Genomic DNA, 20,652 nt, shown 5'->3' with positions numbered 1-20,652 from the left:
TTGTGGCCTGGCAACCGCATACTCTAAAAATAGGGTAATGTGGCCTGGCAACCGCATACTTTAAAAATAGGGTAATGTGGCCTGGCAACCGCATACTTTAAAAATAAGGTAAGTACTTAATTGTGGCTTGGCAACCGCATACTTTAAAGGAAAGCAATAAATGATGCTATAGATATACATAGATAATGTAGTACCGTAGACCGGGGTGACTTTGGAAAATTTGGGGTTACTTTGATAGATTTAAAACGGCCATAGAATTACCATTATTCATTATTTACTGAAAATGTTCCTGTAACTATAGATGGTCAAGCAAATCTTGTCAGTAGAAAAAGGCGCGGAATTCAAATTTTCTATGAGACGATATCCCTTCGCGCCTACATTTTTCAAATTTGCCGCTTTTTTCTACTGACAAGATCTGCTTGACCAAGTATAGTTAGATAACTATATATTCATATTCACCTACTGTAAAAAATCTCGCATAAATATATATTATGGCTTAAAAACTAGAATTTTAAAGTCGCCCCTGGATTTGAAAGTCACCCCGGTCAATGGTACTTAAGACGAAACAGGAGCTGAGTTTTAAATATTTTAGGTAAATATAACCGTCTCGCTAACGGAAGCGGCACCTAAAAGTAGTGCGATAAGGACAAGGCGAAAAATCCTGCGTAAAAATCTCAAAAATCGAGGTTTCGTACTCCTCTGTTTCCTCCTCCAAAACTTAACCAATCGTAACCAAATTTTAGTATGCGTATCATACTTTGAAAGCAATTTCGGTGGCCTGGCAACCGCATACTTTAAAAATAGGGTAATTGTGGCCTGGCAACCGCATACTCTAAAAATAGGGTAATGTGGCCTGGCAACCGCATACTTTAAAAATAAGGTAAGTACTTAATTGTGGCTTGGCAACCGCATACTTTAAAGGAAAGCAATAAATGATGCTATAGATATACATAGATAATGTAGTACCGTAGACCGGGGTGACTTTGGAAAATTTGGGGTTACTTTGATAGATTTAAAACGGCCATAGAATTACCATTATTCATTATTTACTGAAAATGTTCCTGTAACTATAGATGGTCAAGCAAATCTTGTCAGTAGAAAAAGGCGCGGAATTCAAATTTTCTATGAGACGATATCCCTTCGCGCCTACATTTTTCAAATTTGCCGCTTTTTTCTACTGACAAGATCTGCTTGACCAAGTATAGTTAGATAACTATATATTCATATTCACCTACTGTAAAAAATCTCGCATAAATATATATTATGGCTTAAAAACTAGAATTTTAAAGTCGCCCCTGGATTTGAAAGTCACCCCGGTCAATGGTACTTAAGACGAAACAGGAGCTGAGTTTTAAATATTTTAGGTAAATATACCCGTCTCGCTAACGGAAGCGGCACCTAAAAGTAGTGCGATAAGGACAAGGCGAAAAATCCTGCGTAAAAATCTCAAAAATCGAGGTTTCGTACTCCTCTGTTTCCTCCTCCAAAACTTAACCAATCGTAACCAAATTTGGAAATCTAAATGATTATGAAATTATCTGTGTTGGACCGTTTTGCTTTTTTGGCTAATTGATATCAGTTTTGAATGCCACGCCTCTCATTGCGGCATAGTCAATTAGGCCATTTTGGCCATTTTTGAAGGGCTCTAGCGCCTTAAAAAACAAAAATATCAAAAAAAGCAAAACGGTCCGACACAGATATTGACAATATTAATCTGTGTTGAAAAAATCATTGCCCTAGCTTCAAAAACCACGGAGGAAAACGAGGAGTACGTTTGTATGGAGAAATGACCACTCCCGTTGGCTCTTAATAAATACAGATTTGAGGTAGGTACATATATGTAATTAAGGTACAAGTATCTACCTATTGTATATAGATCGATTCGTTTTTCAAATTAGTAACTATTTAATAGAGTCTAAAATAACGTTTACTTGTTATTACTTACTTGCACTTGCACTTACTTATATAAATATTATATAATTAACATTCAAATATTTCAATATTACAATTACTCACAACGCAGAATACATGCATACATTTATATTATTAACTTATTGAACTACCAAAATTCGACGTGAATATAAAATCTCGCATAAAACATAACAACTTTAGTTTATGTTAGGTAATTTATTCCTCTTTACTCTTTTCGGCCTCTTTTGCCCTCGCCTTCCAACATTCCAGGTTAGCGGTGACCATATCCACCATCGGTTTGGTGTTTGGGAACAGGGCTTCTAGGATGGTGTAACATGGCAGGCATATTTGGCTTAGGAATCCGACCTGAAAGTTAAATTTAAATGAAAAGTAGTCAAAATTTATTAACGTCAAACCGCCTTGATATGGTTAAGTTTCATACTTTAAATTGGACACATAACAGTACCCCGCGTTTTCATTCGATAGCGTCGTGTACGCGTATACGTCAAGTGTCATTATGTATGGGATTTTGAGTATTTAGAAAATTCAAAACGTCCCGCTTAACGCGCTGTTCAATATAATATCCCACAAAAATAGATACAGTGAAACCTGGATACGTGAGACTTCAAGGGACGAGCAGATTTGTCTCACTTAAAGAGGTATTCCACTTACCCAGGCTCTCAATTAGCCAGGTACAAATACATTTCTGTCTCATTTACAGAGGGTTCCATTAATAGAGGTGAGAATAGAGTATATTTCAGTTATAGAGGTGGTTAATAAGGTATTTTGTAATTATCTTTAAAAATAAATAAGGTAAAATAATCCTTGTCCCTAAATATTTTTTAAGTCTGTTTAAATATTTCTTTGAATTTATTTTGAATAATCCTCCAAAGGATAGATATTTTAAAATAAAATTAAATTTGATACGGACTTCATTGCGTCTTAGAAATTTATTAAAGGAAAATGTGTTTATTTGTGTTACTTATCAAGATTTCAGCTTTCGTTTCGATAGTTATTAACTACTTACATAAAGTAACTAAATCAATCTTGAAGTCGTTTATACACAATTAAGTAAATGCGGAATTTGTGGATAGACTAAGAGTTAGTAAGAATACGGAAATTGATCAATAAAGTCCAAGTTAGAGAGGTCATAGAATGACGTTATCTCAGATACAGAGGTCAATTCCCATAAAATTCTAAAAAACAATTAGGAAAATGTAATCTTATAAATATAGTCTCAGTAAAAGAGGTAAAATACACTCTCTGTCTCAATTATAGAGGTAAATGTGACTATAAAATCACAACAACTAATCCCAGTTATAGAGGTTCGTTTTATCTCACTAACAGAGGTAATTCAGTGCTAAAGTGTCGGGACCGCACCATCAGTCCCAGCTATAGAGGTTTCTCACTTATCCAGGTCCCACTTAACCAGGTTTCACTGTATAACGCAAACAGGGGCGTATTTTATTTACCCTAGGGCCATCCGGGCCATGGCCCGGGGCGCCAACCCCCGGGGGTGGCATATGCTGCCCCTGGTGGATTGCATTTTGTTTTTCTTCCTTGACTTCTGCGGCGGCGAAACGTATTGGCCCGGGGCGCCAAATTTCAAAATAAGCCCCTGAACGCAAACGAGAACGCTCGTCACGCTATAGAATGAAATTTACACTAGGAGTCCTGAGGGCCTACCGCGACCCACGTTCAACGTGTTGCCTGCCTGTCACACTTACGTACGAATTAACAAGTGCGACAGAGAGGCAGCACGTCGAACATGGTTCACGGTAGGCCCTGGGACGTACCGAATTTGTCGCAAAGCCATGCAATAAAATAGATACCCTCATTCGTAAATTTTACAAGCCTCAGTGAGTTAGTAGTTCTGGTGACATTGCTGACGACATGCCATGACTGTCAACACCCTAATTTTGGAAATTATTTACTCAAGTTATTCTAGTAAAAATACATTATAGCCGGTCAAACAACTTTGTCAGTAGAAAAAGGCGCGAAATTCAAATTCTCTACGGGACGATTACCATTCGCGGCTACTTTTTTTTAAATTAGCCGCTCTTTTCTACTGACGGAAATTGCAGGAGAGACTACTATGTACCTAGACCACAATTTTTATGAAAATATGATTTTTAATGTGACCTTGCCACTTTTAGCTGATAAAAAGTCAGGTGAGACTTAGCTTAGTCGGATGTTATTGGGCCTATAACAATATTTTCATCAATCATCAAGCTACTACGACGGATTGACTAGCAATGTACAAATTGCAGAACATTCCCAAAAAGCGGACACGTTCTCGAGAATGTTCTCAGAATATTCCTGCAACATGGAAATTATTGTTTAAACTTTGTCGTACCTAGTACCTTATTTATATAACAATGCCAATTACTATAATTACTTCAATAGACATGCATTTTACTGTCCGTTGATAAGATGATAATTGATAACTGGTGTAAACTGGAGTGCAGCTCAGAAAATAATTACTTATATTATAAGGACTACACCTAAATTATCGTGAATATTCATGGTATAAACTACGTAAATAAATTCTCGTTCTCGAGAACATTCTCAGAAGTTACCGAGAAATTCTCATGTGGAAAGTTTCGCAACTTTGGAAAGTTCTCGTGAGTGCATTGCTAGGATTGACACATACATCAGAGCAGGCCATGCTATATAGGTCTACCATTTCGCTGGCCCAATATTACTATGTTTCACTTTTATCGAACTGAAATTTGAACATTGTCATTGAAAATGTAACAAGAACTTTGTAATAAGTATTGAGTGAGCCAGCGTTTTGTCGTCTCAGGCGGCTACAGAGAAGTTGCGCAGTGAAGATAGCTGAGATTTGGGACTGAAACTAGTTTATATATTACCTATTTAATTACTTAACACAATACGTTACACATGGGTACTACATGCAGCCAAGCCTACAACCAGTCCGTACCATGATAAGTTGATAACTCTTAATAACCGTCTCAGTTAAACGGTAGACCTATAAAACGTTTCAGGGGAAGTGTGAACCCTGAGGGGTCTGCCGTAGTGTCATCTAATATTGGCCACCGCCCGGGCATATCTGTTGGTAGAAAGCTGGGTTAAAAACAGAGACCGCATTACGAAGCGTTTACAAAGAGGTCACCAGATATATGTACAATTTTACTTGTAAAATGCTACGAATCCAGCAGCGCAACAGAGTTGTATTCCAAGCTATTTTATACTATAATAACCCAAGAACACCCTTGAAGCTTAATAATTATAAATATTTTTAAAATACTCGAGTAGTGGTCCTAATTGCGGGCGCAACTGAAATTAGCGGTCGCTCTGCCATACTAAATTTGTACGGGAGAGCATATGTGTGGTGACCTCGATTGACTTATGTGTTCCGTCTAGTAGACTAACCACCTCGGTTAGTCTGTGGTTAAAAATCTCGGGAACATAGAACTGACAAAAAGCTCATTGCAAAATTATAAAATGATGATGATGATGAGGCCGTGAGTTCAAGTCTCACCCAACACAGTAATTTTTCCACTTTTAAATTTATTGTAAGCTTAATATGATAAAATGGTAAAATTGAGAAACTTGATGGTTTACCGAACATATTTTCCAATATGTAAGAAAAATTAAATTGAAGACCTAATAAAATAATACAGCAAGTATGTAAATGTTTAAAGACAAAAATTAATTAATTAACAAGATATTAACTAACACATGATTAATTGCCAAGATGGGAACTGCATGCATGAAGTATGAAGAGAGACGAAATGCCTTTTTTTGAAGACACATGGTTACTCAAGAAAGTACCAAAAGTGAAACTACTTAAATAGGTGGGAGGAATAAACGCTTTTCGCATTCTCTTATGGGGAATTGGTAGATAGAAGTCTACTCAGGGCATTTTAACTACATATAGCCCGCTCCCACTTGTCGGATGTCGGGCCCGGATTTTAATCGAATGTCCCTGTGAATCTTATATGAAGCTGTTCACACTTGCCCGACACCGATTTTCTTTGCCACTGGGACATCCGATTAAAATTTGGGCCCAACATCCGACAACTGGGAACGGGGTCTTAGGTGGTTGTCACCAGGCGTCATAGGTGACAAGCTGTCCTGAACCGTGGGGAAGATCTGACGAACAATCCCGGGCGGTCTAACTGTTCTCAGACAAACAGAAGAATGTGTGATGGCTCCTCTACACGATGGGCTAACGCCGGCCACTCCAAGAGACGCAGCAATGCGGTAGAATGAGATAGCAATATCACTTGCTCCCTCTAACGCATAAGTGCATCGTGTAGAGGAGCCATGAAACCGAGTGAGGACTGGTAAAGAAGCTGCTGAGTGCTGACTGTTAATTTAATTCAATTCAGTTGTTTTCATTTCAGATTTTGCATTCATATGGCTATTAACACGATATGGATGCAGCTCTGATTGGCGATGAGAATTAATGGAATCCACCAGACTGTTAGTTTTGCAGCCCTTATGCAAAACATTCATTTCGACGCTTGGAGAACCTATACCTCCTCCTCCACCTCCATCTTACTAGTATTAGTATTTTCTATGACTGGGGACCTTTTACATCTCCGAATTGAATTTTTAAGTTACCATACAGACTTATACATCTCTGTAACATTATATTACATACAGATGTAGTGCTTAATTGATTCCCATCGTATTTTTCGGAAACGTTCGTATTTGTCATGCTACTTCAGTCAATCTTAGTGCTTTATGTACCCAGACTGACTGAAATAGCAAGACACGTTCGTACGAAAATACGATGGAAAATAATAATGCACTACGTCTGTAATTTCATTTTGACTTTAAAGCGCGGTGTGTTTAAGTTACTTTAAACTGACACTCTCCTGGCAAAATGTACCTATGGGGTTTGACATTGACCGTCAGTTTTGTGACGATTGTTAACGGGACCCTAATGGTACACGGTACACTGAACCCCTAGTGTAAACTTCATTCGATAGCGTGACGTGCGTGCGCGTTTGCGTTATATCTATTTTTGTATGGGATTTTTTAAAACGCACCAAGCGGGACGTTTTGGAACCTCAAAATCCCATACAAAATGACACTTAACGCAAACTCGTTCGTCACGTCACGTTATCGAATGAAATTAACACTAGGGGTACAGACAGAGTCGGACCAAAAAAAGTCTGCAGCGGATTTGATAGTCCACGCAGTGCAAGTGTCACTTATACGTCATAATTTCATAGAAGTTTGACGTTTGATATAACACTTGCACTGCGTGGGCTATCAAATCCGCTGCAGACTATTCTTGGTCTGACTCTATGTGAAAATGCCCCTAATATTACGGACTGTTGCAAATAAGGTAAGAGAAGAATTATTACCTGGCATGATGGGAGCTGGTCTTGGCGTCGGCGGTCCATCATCGCGATAGGGGAGCGGCCTGCTTGCCTCTCTAGGTCGCCCTGGCAATTGAAATAGTCTAATTTCAAGAAACTAGATTTTATTTTACAAAACTAGTACATTTAAAAAAATGGTAGTCGCTCATATTTGCAAAATTGCAAATAGTTAATAGAAAATTATGAGAAGACACAAATTAATCACAGAATTTGAAATTGATTGTCAGTAGAGTCTTTGCGGAAAGAGTCGTGGAATGTATGGTTCCAATACATTCCATTCTACGACTCTTCTCTTTCTGAACAAACTCTACTCAGGATCACGAGTGAACCTATCACAATCACCTACGATGAAAACTTTATGGTAGCAGGGCACAGATATAATGATAAAATTCATATTAAAATACAAAGAACATAATTTTTCACCATATAGCGTGCGCCATCATTCAGCATACAGAAGTATTTACAACGTCAATGAATGAGACAAAAGCTTGGCAATTCTCAGAAAACATACGTATTTGTGGTCTAATTGCCACGAGCGTGAAAAGGTGTCGTACACGCAAGAGCACAATATTTTTTTGAAATTGGCCATCAATAGCGTGGCATGATGATGATGTATTCTATTTATACCTTATTAGGGACATAGGGTTCGCAGATGACTTTCCATTTGTCGCGATCTTGAGCGGGTACTAAATACCGTTCTCTTTCCAGAGGCCCATTTCGCGAACGGTATTAGTCTAATATTATAGTGTGTTGTCATGTGAACCCTTAGGAATCGACAGTTCGTGGACTAAGGGGTCATTATCTATATGTCAGCGGTTGCATCTAATTGCCACGACTTTTTTCATACATTTTATATGGGTCGCGGCAATTAGCCCGCAGACATATTTTTTTGAGAATGACCCTAAGCAAGAAATATTAGTACAAATACCTGTTGATAGAACTCGTCGAAAATGATTTCCACCGTTTGGAGCTGGGATTCGAACGGCTTCGCTGAAGCGCTGAGGTCCGCGCCTGTCATGCAGAAACTCTGGCCAAGGACCCTGACAAATACAACTAAGGTCAATGTGGAAAAGACCGTCTTTAATTCTACCTTTCCACCTATCTAATTATTGACACTATTTTGGCATTTTTAAATCAGAAACATTACGAGATTTGAATTCAAGATCTTCTCTGTTAGAGTCCATTTCAGCTAACTTTGCAGTCTTTACACCAACTTGAACAGAACAAAGTGAGTGAGTGTCATTATAAACGTCATATTTTCATGGAAATTTGACATTAATGATGATATTGCCATATGTCATTGCAAATGCCACAAATTCAAATCTCATGTAAATGTATGCGAAAAATGAGTTCAAAATGTATGGAAAAGGTGGCGGTAATTAGGTGAGGCATTTTTTAAGATAATAGTTGTAATCTAGAATTATTTAGTACTGGTGCGGTGACATAGATTACAAAAGGACTTTAAGTGAATGATTTGAGTTAAAAGTATATCTGGGGCCCGTTTCTCAAAAGCTTGTAACTTGTAATACATGCGAATGTCACTTTTTGACAGCTTTTGGTAGAAACGGACTTGTATTAATTACAAGTTACAAGCTTTTGAGAAATGGGTCCCTGCAAAAAAATGATAAATGTACTATATTTTATTGATTAATGAGTCGAGGATGATAGATTTATACCACAGAATAAATAATAGTTTCGCAAAGACTTTTTGTTTTCCATCGTATTTTCTCGGAAACGTTCGTATTTGACATCTGTATATATCGATGTCCCAAAGGCAAACTTAAGTGATTTCGTCTTACGCCATACTTATATATTATTTATTCCGTGCTTGTAATTGGTGTAAAATGTATGTGAATATTTACATTAAATGGTGCAGTGTCTACGACGTGTGGTACCTAAAGAAGAAGAAAAACATATTAATAGATAATTCCAAATGGAAACATCACAAATGAATTTTATGCATTAATGATATACTGAAACTCACCAACTTTGTCAGTAAAAATGGCACGAAATCCAAATTTTCTATGGGAAGTCAACTTGTCGCGGGTCTGTATTAATTGGCATAACGTAATACTCGTAATTCAAATTGGCATAACGTAATATTACGCATAACTTTTAAATCGCAATGTTATGCACAATTATATTATGCCAAATCTGTTATGCGAATTACACACAATTAATGTTGGGCGTATTAAGGGGCACCCACTTGTCGCGCCTACATGTTGTAATTTGCCGCGTTTTTCTACTAACAAGGTCGCTGTGACAGAGTGTATGTACATATTACATTTGAACATAGTACAAAAACAGGAGGTCTATGCTGCTGGTACCTAAATGTTGGTGAAACAATGAAAAGATAAAAAATCTACAGAATATTCATACACTCTTCGCTAAAACATTAAAGTAGGTAATCAAATATACAGGCCCAAAGCTATATTAAAATGTAATCATATGTCAATCATATGGTTACGTATAACAGCAAATTTGAGAAAATATATCTGCGGTCTAATTGCCAAGACCGTATAAAAAATAGCCATGATGGTGATAATTAGATGCATCCGCAGAAATATTTTCCCAAAATGGACGGATTATTTTTTTTCAGTTAAACCTTATGGAACCATCAGAAAGCTTCAAGGTTGGAAAGCATTATCTTACTGGTGCCGTAGGTACAGTTAGTGGCAGAGATAACTGACCCCCGTTGCAAACAAGTATATATGCAGAGAGGGGCGGGGGGGGGGATTTTGTTTGTTATCTCTGCGACTTACTCTACATTAAATATAAGTAAGTACTATAATATTTATCACCTAGCTTGGGTGGGTACGGTGACTACCTTAAAACGCAATATTCTATTTGGATGACAGCTGTCACCTTACCAAAGCTATGTGAAAATATGAAATAGAAAGATGGCTTTGACTTTGACATACGTCTGTCTATCAGTAATGTCTGTTCAACCATTGTTCCACCATACCAATGAGCTAAGATTTTGCAGTGAACACTATTTTGAATTAACTTGTCCCCGTATGGCAATCCGCGGCAAAAACTATTTTAAAAAATTGTCACCGTGTGGTAATGTTCAGCAAATTCAGCCTAACGTACAGTAGTGCATAATGTTTTCCTTCTTATTTTCTCGAAAATGTTCGTATTTCTCATGCTACTTAAATCAACCTCAGTACTTTTTGTACCGAGACTAGGGCTTCCAATACCGGGATCCCAGGATCCCTAAATACCGGGATCCCGTCTTTTTAAACGTATTTTTCAATACCGGTATTTTTAAATGCAATGCCGGGATCCCGGTATTTTTAAAAACAAGGAAAATTTGCAGTATAAACCGTTTATATCCATTAGAATGGTCATATTCGGCTGTATTAAGAAGCTTTTACTACACGTCAGACGCATCTAACTTGCATCTAGCCCTTATTTTATTATTGAAATAAGATCGTTGCCTGGACGTCAGATAAATATTTGATGATTGGTGGTGGATGAATCCTGACAGTGAGATTAATATAGTTAGTACTTAAAATTTTATCAAAAATTTTAAAGAAAAGAGCAAGGAACAAGGAACTGTAGTATGGCAAACTAATTTAGGCGGAAATTAGAAAAAAGTAGGCTGGTGGGTTGTTGGACTAAAAATGTGACTGGTGAAGTCAACCAGTTGAATAAAATTATTGCCAACCTGGAGTGTGAAATAAAATTAATGCAGATGGCGACATTGATTGTTTATTGTTCTAAAAGCTTTTAGGACATATCTGGTGTTACAGTAACCCTTTTTAATTCCCCTTTTTAATAAAACTATATTTTTTTAAAGCAATTCATATTCAATACCGCGATCCCGGGATCTCGGTATTGATGAAAACAGTTTCGGTATTAATACCGGTATTGTGAGAAGTCCGGTATTTGGAAGCCCTAACCGAGACTGACTGAAATAGCAAGACACGTTCGAACGTTCCGTGAAAATACGATGGAAAATAATTATTGCATTACATCTGTAGCACGATTGGCTTGATTGCTCGCTTTTATTTATTAAATGACTGAAAGTGTCCAAATTTTCGATGTTCATTTTGTTACATCCATTCAATGTATATGGAAAATATAGTCGGACCACACTAAGTTTTCATGCCAAGTGCTACAATAAGTTATAGGGATAAGTATGCGTTATTAATGCCAAGTTTGTGCAAAATTAGTATGGTCAGAGTCTAATAAACCATCATAAAGCAAAGGAGTAGACTAGAGATGGGCCAAATATTCGGTAATTATTCGGTATTCGGCATATTTTTCAATGTTCGTATTCGGCCGGTTCGAACTGCCGAATATTTATGTGTGCTCTGTGTTAGAAATCAAAATAATACACAATATATACATAAATACTGTAGGATTAAATGTAGCATGAAGGATAAGGATAAACATAGTTCCCAATTCGCATGGCGTTGGCGGCAGAATAATAGTAGTTAATGTGACTGTTATATAATGATAGACATTAAAATACGAGTGTGCAAGTTGGGCTTATGAAACAAGCTGAAAGCAAATCCAAAAAAACATCACAAGTACAAGTGTGTTTTTAATTATATATAGATACATACACTGCTTTATTACACACATATTATAAGCTCTTCCAGATGTGTTCAGAAACCGCATGTTACGAGCGCCATTGCGACATTTGATCACACACTCAATGAAACGTCATCTCGACTGATACTAGAAATATAATCGAATAACATTACTTTGTTTTTCAGAGAAGTTCGAAATTTGAATGTCGTTATTATTTAAATCGATATCGACGTACAGATGTAATGCATAATTATTTTCCATCCTATTTTCACGGAAACTTACGAACGTGTCTTGCTATTTCAGTCAGACTCGGTGCAAAAAGTACTGACATTGATTGAACTAGCATGACTAATATGAGAAAATACGATGGAAAACAATTATGCACTACATCTATATTATTAGGTATTACGCAATAATAACATTTTCATAAATAAGACTTTTTTATACATTTATGCAGGTTTTTTAACGCATCATGTAGGTTTATGATATGATATGTGTGTGGATAAAGGCACATGACGAGAATGGATAGGATAAGGAATGAGTCTATAAGAGGAAGCCTGAAAGTTGCACACATAACAGAAAAAGTAAGGGCAAATCGCCTAGCGTGGTACGGGCATGTGATGCGGAGGGATGAAACTTATGTGACGAGAAAGGTATTACGAATGAATGTGGAGGGAAGTACGAGGTAAGGAAAACCGAGGAAAAGGTGGATGGACTGTGTGAGAGAGGATATGAAACGAACGCAAGTGAATGATGAAATGACGGGCGACAGAGAGGTGTGGAAGAGAAAAACATGCTGCGCCGACCCCAAGTGAATGGGACAAAGGCAAGAGAATGATCACATTTTACTGTACCTATGACTTTCATCGTTCCAATCAAACTGAAACGTGTCCAAAACGAGTTTATTAATCCTCTTTAAATTAGGAAAAAACGCAGCAAGATCTGTGGCCAGAATACATTGGCGAATCGAGTCCAGAACATTTTTGTATTCGCCGCTCGACATCTGATAGAAAATATTGTGACCATCCTGGGAAAATATTAAGGATATTTTAGAAGTGGCGGAAACTGATAGACTAGAAAGATTTTATATTAGGTAATATACTGAATACTGATTTATGGTAGATGAAGAAAGCGATTATAAAAAGGAATACTATTTATACTAGCAAGGTATATTATCTTTAAGAAAAGTTGCGAAATAATTTCCTATACGAAAAAGATTTTTAAGGCCATTAATTGAAAATGTGTTATGGTCATTCTCCGAGAATGTCTGAGGTTGCATCTAATTGCCACGACTATTTTCGTACATTTTGTATGGATCGCGGCAATTAGACCGCAGACATATTTTTGAGAATGACCGTTTATGGTTTAATTACCATGACTTGATATAAAATATATTAAAAGTGGATATTTTTATGATTAGTCGTTAAGAGTTACTGGCAAAGATTAACGTTTATAATAAACGCAATGACAATGTTATGTTGAAGGTTAGCTGAAAGAGATCCCTTATAGGGATAAGTTCGCCTTTGTACCTGTATTTCTGTAAATTTTATGTAAACCTGTGTTGTGTACAACAAATTAGTTACTACTACTACTACATTGTGATTTGTGACGTTTAGTGTGTGATTATAAACTCACGTTAAAACATAACAAACCTGTTGGAGTATGGTTACTGTCATATTAAAATGATGGTGCTCTAATGTAGATGTTGTATATATGGCGGCTAAAGGTGACGCTATTTCGCTCATGAACTTGTTAGTGTATCCCCTGTGGTCTAAGTCGTGGCACAAGCTAGCCACGAATAATGCTAACCTCTGAAAAAGAATTGCTCTGAATATTTAAAAAAATACCTTCAAACCGTATATACATTGCTCTGATTGGTCACTTGATGACAATATATACCCTAACAAGATTTTATCTTACCTTCGCTATTTTCAGTGATACTCATTTATTTTACTGTAAAAGAGACATTGACAACAGACGTTAAAATCATCGATTTTCACCGATGAAAACAAGAATAAAAGATTTCGTAATAATGAAAGATTTTAAAACAAAATGCCAAAAAAAGATTGTCTAAGATACAAGAAAAATATGTTTTAAATACAATATAATAGTCACATCAATACAAGGATGAAAGATTGCGTAGCGTAGGTACCAATAAACAATGTTTGGAAATTAGTAGCTGACATTTTATTTGAGTATTAATGACGTCAGCACGTTATTACCGTAATTAAAATAGTAGAAATTAAATAAAATGGAACTAAACACATTTTACGTTAAAAATGTGACCTCAATAATTTTCTAAAATTTCTTGTCGGACTATAATTGTAACGACACTATTACAGGGCTAAATAGAATATTGTTAAGCTTTAGAAACGTTCTTCATTACTTACATTGTTATAATTAAATCTGTTTTCAGTATCACGTTTCAACATAACATACATTGAGTTAGCAACCGCCCAGCCGTGATCAAAATTGTGATAAGGCACTTTTCTGTAGTTCTTCTTCACAGTCAAAACGAATCTGGTTAAAACTGTTACGTCAAACTTCGATATATCGAACAAATCATCAAACATACTTAAAATCCCTTTACATTTCTCAATATCGCTAACATCAAAAGGATTTAAAGCAAAATCATTGTAGTTGATCGTTGCTCCTTTCCTTCTTTCTTTAAGTACGGTTTTAACGTCTTCTTCAGAGCAGGCATTATGATAACCAAGTACTTCCAGTGCTACTTTGTACTTCTGTTCTTTCCTTTTTATTTTATCGTATAGCTTTGCGTGGTGTAGAGCTAGTCCAAAAAATGTAGAGAATACTTGGAATGCTGATTCGTCGTCAGCCCCAAAAGACTCCTTGTCTCTTTTATTGACCATCTGTACGACCGCTAGAATCTTACCCCTCACTTTAATTGGCATACACAGGATGCTGGCAGTACGATATCCGGTAGCTTCGTCTACTGCCCTATAAATTTAAACGAGGATTTTTAATTAATCAAAATTCCAGTCAAATAAACTGCCATTCTCTGAAAATATTTATGCGGTAGCGTCTAATTACCTCCACCACTGAGTGGATATTTAATTTGTAATAAAAAAATAAAGTTTGAATAAATATTATTTGAGAATGGCTTTAACATTTTGTCGCGTTACAAAAGCGATTTACATAAATATTATTTATGTGCAAGCCAAATCGTGTTTTCCTTACTTTTTAGGGTTCCGTAGTAATCCGTAGTCAAAATGGCAAACGCGGAACCCTTGGGTATAGTTACTTCATGTCCGTCCTTATTAGTCTATCCGTAATTGTCAAAGCCATTTTACTCGGAGACGATAAGATAATATTTATACATACCAGGCGTGCAAAAATACTTTTTAATAATTTCCACGAAAATTAATTTGAATATGATAAGCTGAACCATTAGTGAGTTTTTTCCTATAAACTTATCTTCTTATTAAAACGATGTAAGTGCCTCGAATGGCTTTTTCTATTGTAGGTACTAGCGACCCGCCCCGGCTTTGCACGGGTTAACAAATTATACACTTAAACCTTCCTCAAGAATCACTCTATTGATTACTGAAAACCGCATGAAAATCCGTTCAGTAGTTATTGAGTTTATCGCGAATATACAAACACACAAACAGACGCGGCCGGGGACTTTGTTTTATAAGGTGTAGTGATGAAGCATCGAAATCCTTCATTACGCGTGGTCTGATTCGCATTTGGCCGAATTATTTTGTGGTCGATAACGATAAACACTTATGTACGTAAAATATACTCTTTGTGCACCAAATGGTTGACTTACTTATTAAATCTTTGGTCCGAATACGCATCGGGAATATTCATTGTTTCTCCAGATGTCGCTACATGTCCAGCGATCCCTTTATTGATAGGCATTCTTATCTCTTTCTTTGAGAAGTCGCTGTCCTGCTCAGTTTCGTAGCGGAGATCGAAGACCGTGGAAACCAGTTCCATATTCCTGTGGTCGACGAGAAAGAGGGATGCCCTGTCGGCGCTAACCAGATGCTGGGCCACTTCTAGAATCTTCTTGATTAATTGGTCCAGGGATAACATCTCTTCGAATACGGCCCTGGGATATAAGGATACTTTTAATAAATTGCTCTCAATCGTTAAATGCATTGGTTGCTTCCACTGCGATACCTTTCACACTGACTTTTACCAGATTTAAACTTAAATTGATGATGGTCGTTTTTGTCTACGTCATCACATCACAGGCCTTTCCGTCTATTTCAGACAACTTATGCATTGCTGTTTAGACAATGGGTTTGGTGCCTGTGGAGGCCGATGCGATGCGATGCTTTGCTTGTCTATACGTGACAGCGTGATAACGGTGGCCGTCACTTTCTATCCCGCGGTGTTAAAAAGTGACAGTTATTTTATTACGTGGATAAAGCTGGTGTGCATAATGATAACCCAAAAACGATAATCCAGCGATATCAGTGCTTGTGATGCCTCTCCCATTGCCAAAAATAAATCGGTAATTATCAAGAAATTATCAAGAAATATGCCTGCTATCTAATTGCCGTGACTCCGTACCTGTATGAAAAAAGGCGGTGGTAATTAGATGGAACCGTAAGTATATTTTCTGATAATAACCAATAATGAGGAAAACCCAAACAAAAGAAATGTGTAAAAAGTGTTACGTGTGCTGTTTATAATGTGATGCAGTGAAATATTATAGGAAATTAGGTACTCCTGATCCTTTCCGCTTACCTTTTTATTTGTCCCTTTTGTTATAAGAAGGCCTTAGGCCCGTGTATGTGTGTATTATAGATTGATTAGTGTTTAGTGCAAGTTCTTACATTTGCTACTAAACTCATTTATCGCACTCGATGTTAGTACTTAAAATTTTTAGAGTTATAAATTATAATATACAGATGTAGTGTAATTAATATACAGAAACGTAATTCACGTCAGTACATTTTGTACCGAGACTGACTGAAATAGCAAGACACGTTCGTGCGTTTCCGTGAAAACGATGGAAAATAATTATGCACCACATCTGTAACGCGGTTAAAAAGAGGCTTGTATACGGCTGTCTCATCAATTTATTTAAAGGGTTGCTTTCAAACATATCAAAATGAAAAATAGCTGTTCAGGGTTTTATTTTATATTATTAGAACGTTATTCGGAATCGATAATACCAAACTATACCAAACGTCACAAAAAATCGCACGGCTACAAACAAATCGCAATGAATGCAGTTGATCGTGATGTATAAGAAAGTTACATAAAATTGCCAATAAGTCTAAAAGAGTAATTCTTTCGTTTAGCAAAAATAAACAAGCTAACAGGCGAATAAAGCTTTTAATGGTGTGATGATCATAATATTTTCTCTCTAGTTGTAGCTATAGTTCGTTTTTTTTAGCATTAGAAAGAAGGTAAGCGATCTTGACATGTATTTTAATTGAAAAACGCTTTTTAAAAATCAGCAACTATTACTTATGAAAGCAGAAAGAAGAATATAAATGATCGTATAGAAATTTTATTTGGTAAAAACAAAGAAAGAAATAAACAAACATAATAAAACTTAAAAAACTAAAGCTAAAAAATTTGGCCCAGATCGCCGTCAACGGGCAAGGTGCCCAGAAGGCTGGCTGTATTTCCCCGCTGTATGGCGATACTAATACGCTGGGCGAAATAGTGGCCAGCTAATGCGATAATGTGTTATCACATTAAAGTGGGACAGGGCGCGGCTGCCGAATGGACGGGAGCGTGTATCGGATATAACCTAATGGCGGGAAAGAGGGGAGGCCTGTGCTCAGCAGTGGGACACTCTTATAAGCCAATAAAAATAAGAAAGATAATTGTAATGTGTTACTATGTACGCCCATATCTAAATATCTTACAATATTAGCAATTCTTTGCACCTTTATAATTTTCATCTCTCAGTTCTACTTACTGCGCCACCTGCAACAGAAACTCCGACATTTTAGACTCCTGCAACAGAGAATGATACCGGCTGTGATACGGCAGGGTCAAACTGACGAGTCTAGGCAGACTCTGTATCAGAACTTTCTCGTGAACAGTGTACGCTGTTGCGTTCCAAATTTCTAGCACTATTGCACCGAATTCGTATTTGAACGGTACAAAGGCGACGTGGTGGTTTTTCTGTAACAAAAACGAGTTCGATTGTTCTTAATCATGGTTTCAATAAAAACAACAAGTTAAGTAACTTGACAAAATGTATGTATGCATTGCTTTAGCGATTAATTACAAAGCTATAAAACCACAATGCCACATCATTTAAGGTGCAGTGGGTTCAGCCAGCATTTAGATCATTACGGTTCCCAAAAAATATAAGTAGCAAGTTTGAGGCCGTTCTAGGAGCACACGATCTATGTACAACGCAGTTTTACAACCTGATTAAACAAATGACGCTCGATAGAAAAAAAGGCGATTATATAAACCGCATATAAAATTAGTAACTATTTTTGCAACTAACGCATGAAAATTGCTTCTTAAAATGCGTAATGATTGTTCTATAAATAACAATTCAGTAACAACAATATCAGCCAGAGGAGGTCCACTGCTGGACATAGGCTTCCTGATAGGCAGGCCTGATGATGATGATGATGATGATGATGAACAACAATATCCTTGATCCCGGTTACGCACGACCGTGCTCAGTGCTCAGTGAGCGGCGGTCGGAGAAGAACCTGCCGGCCTAGCCAAGGTTACAATCGCTATCGCTTCGACAACGAAACGCTTTGTGTCTCTCTATCACTCTTCCATATTAGTGCGACAGTGACAGTTGCGTTTCGATCGCTACGGAGCGTAAGCGATTGGCATTTTGGCTACGCGGCCTGAACTCACAGCACCTCAACGTTCACTTACATAAAGATGATGAATAACATGTTTAGGTAAACTAGAGAGTCGCGGCGCGTCATATCGACTAAAAATCCATGGTACTCCCTCGAATATCACACGTCTTGCTATTCGCGCGTGCTGCTCTGGTGTATGCTCCTGGAAAATCCGGTGACATATCAGTAAAAGGCGATTAAGCCCCCTAAGGCCCCCTAAGGCCCCTAGTGTAAATTTTATTCGATGGCGTGACGTGACGTCCGCGTTTGCGTTAAGTGTCATTTTGTATGGGATATTGAGTTTCCAAAACGTCCCTCTTGGCGCGCTGTTCAAAATCCTATACGAAAATAGACATTAACGCAAACGCGAACGCTCGTCACGCTATAGAATGAAATTTACACTAGGGCTTCAGAATATTACGATACTTAATTTCTTATATCAGTGGCTTCGTATAAGCGACAGGAGCTGAAAAATCTTTTCTGTCAGAGGTGACTGTAGAAAAAAGAAAGTAAAGTATTACACAAAGCACATTCACTATATTGTTAAATAAGATTTATGCGACTGTGGACTTGAAGAAAAATTAAGCCTGGCAATAATCTATTTGGCCCTGAGATAGTATCGCTACAGGCCACTGCATTACCACTGAAAATCCGCAATATAACGAAAGATAAATAAAATCTTATCAAGGTGTAAAGATACACGTACGGAATCTAGATAATTTCACAATGCAATGCGTGCTAAAAGAAAAAACTTTGACTCAGGATGTACATAATTGCAATGTCATAGACTGGGAATCCTCTAGACGGAGTTTAGAGCAATTATTTCATGAAACCGATGCTGCCAAAAATACGGGGGTGTGGAGGAACGAGGTGAGCGAGGTCCCGTACCGTGATTGGTCCGTTCAAAGACACGGACGTCACACAAAGACACTTTTGACTCGAACATGGAGTAAAGCTACCGTATTTGTGGCAGAGGGGGTAGAGCTACTATGCTCAGTCTGGAGGATGTCTTGTCTGTGGTACAAGTGAAACAAATTAGTCAAAAAATAATCAGAAGAAATTTTTCTTGAATGCTCGATCTATTCATATAGACTTATAGAGTCTGAGCGGAAAGAGTCGTGGAATGTATTTGGCCCCATACATTCCACGACTCTTCTCTTTCCGAACGGGCTAAGCACGAAAGACATAAAAGGCCCACTGATTAACAGTCCGCCGGACGGTATCGGCCTGTCAGTTAGAACGAAATTTTGACAGTTCCGAACAACTGACAGGCCGATACCGTCCGGCGGACTGTTAATCAGTGGGCCCCTTTAGATGAACTTACGAGGCCAGTTTGTGTAACAATGTACACATAATTTTGGAGGTCCACATACAACTCTGTGACGGCATCAGGAAAGACTTTTAATGTTAAATCTTCTATAATGGATATGATATTCTTCTCCTTCTCGTCGAGACTAGCCTGTAACAAAAGCTAGAAGGTAATTTTTGGATGAAGATTTTGCAGTATATTCCTGGGATTAGAGTGATTCAAAACAAATGGATTAAGGGCTTAGAGCGTTTTCACGTTGTCCGATCCAAAATCAATGTCGGACCCGACTATAAAGAAGTAAAAAGTAAAAAAGTGCATTATTATATTTTTTTATAAGTACGATTAATTATTGTTTATTGTGATATTGTCTTTGGTTACCGCGATAGTTTACTCATGAAATATGTAAAACTGTACCCCTAGTGTACATTTCATTCTATAGCGTGACGTGACGTTTGCGTTAAGTGTCATTTTGTATGGGATTTTGAATTTCCGTCCCGCATCGCGCGCTTTAAAATCCCATACAAAAATAAACATAACGCAAACGTGAACGCACGTCATGCCATCGAATACACTTGGGGTTCGGGACGTCGGGATGTATTATAGTATAAATTCATGAATATCTGGGAGACCGAACTTTGCTCGGAAAACATATAAAAACTCAATACATGCGCGTTTTCCCAGAGATAAGAGCTAGATCGATTTATCGTCCCCCATATAG

The 20,652-nt window shown here is 37.4% G+C and overlaps 1 protein-coding gene across 1 annotated transcript; it reads right to left on the bottom strand.

Moving 5' to 3' along the window:
• Positions 1 to 2,116: 2,116 nt before the first annotated feature.
• Positions 2,117 to 17,869, bottom strand: LOC134804679 (probable 3',5'-cyclic phosphodiesterase pde-5). Its single transcript, XM_063777796.1, has 8 exons — positions 17,725 to 17,869; positions 15,607 to 15,891; positions 14,204 to 14,771; positions 13,466 to 13,624; positions 12,668 to 12,840; positions 8,200 to 8,311; positions 7,257 to 7,337; positions 2,117 to 2,277 (listed from the first exon to the last, which is right to left on the bottom strand). The coding sequence occupies exons 1-8, from the start codon at positions 17,751 to 17,753 to the stop codon at positions 2,128 to 2,130; spliced, it is 1,557 nt and encodes a 518-aa protein (XP_063633866.1). The 5' UTR covers positions 17,754 to 17,869; the 3' UTR covers positions 2,117 to 2,127.
• Positions 17,870 to 20,652: the final 2,783 nt, after the last annotated feature.

This window comes from Cydia splendana, chromosome Z, assembly GCF_910591565.1.
Source record: "Cydia splendana chromosome Z, ilCydSple1.2, whole genome shotgun sequence".
NCBI classification, from domain to species: Eukaryota; Metazoa; Arthropoda; class Insecta; order Lepidoptera; family Tortricidae; genus Cydia; species Cydia splendana.
Note: the sequence above shows the minus strand (reverse complement) of the source record. Positions and strands in the feature narration are given on the sequence as shown.

Excerpts from the sequence above, each read along its gene's own strand:
- LOC134804679 (XM_063777796.1), bottom strand. The coding sequence starts at position 17,753 with ATGTCGGAGTTTCTGTTGCAGGTGGCGCA. Across the intron at positions 14,772-15,606 it reads TCGGACCAAAGATTTAATAA|GGCAGTAGACGAAGCTACCG; the intron begins GTAAGTCAACCA and ends TTAAATTTATAG. Across the intron at positions 12,841-13,465 it reads CAGTAACCATACTCCAACAG|GATGGTCACAATATTTTCTA; the intron begins GTTTGTTATGTT and ends ATATTTTCCCAG.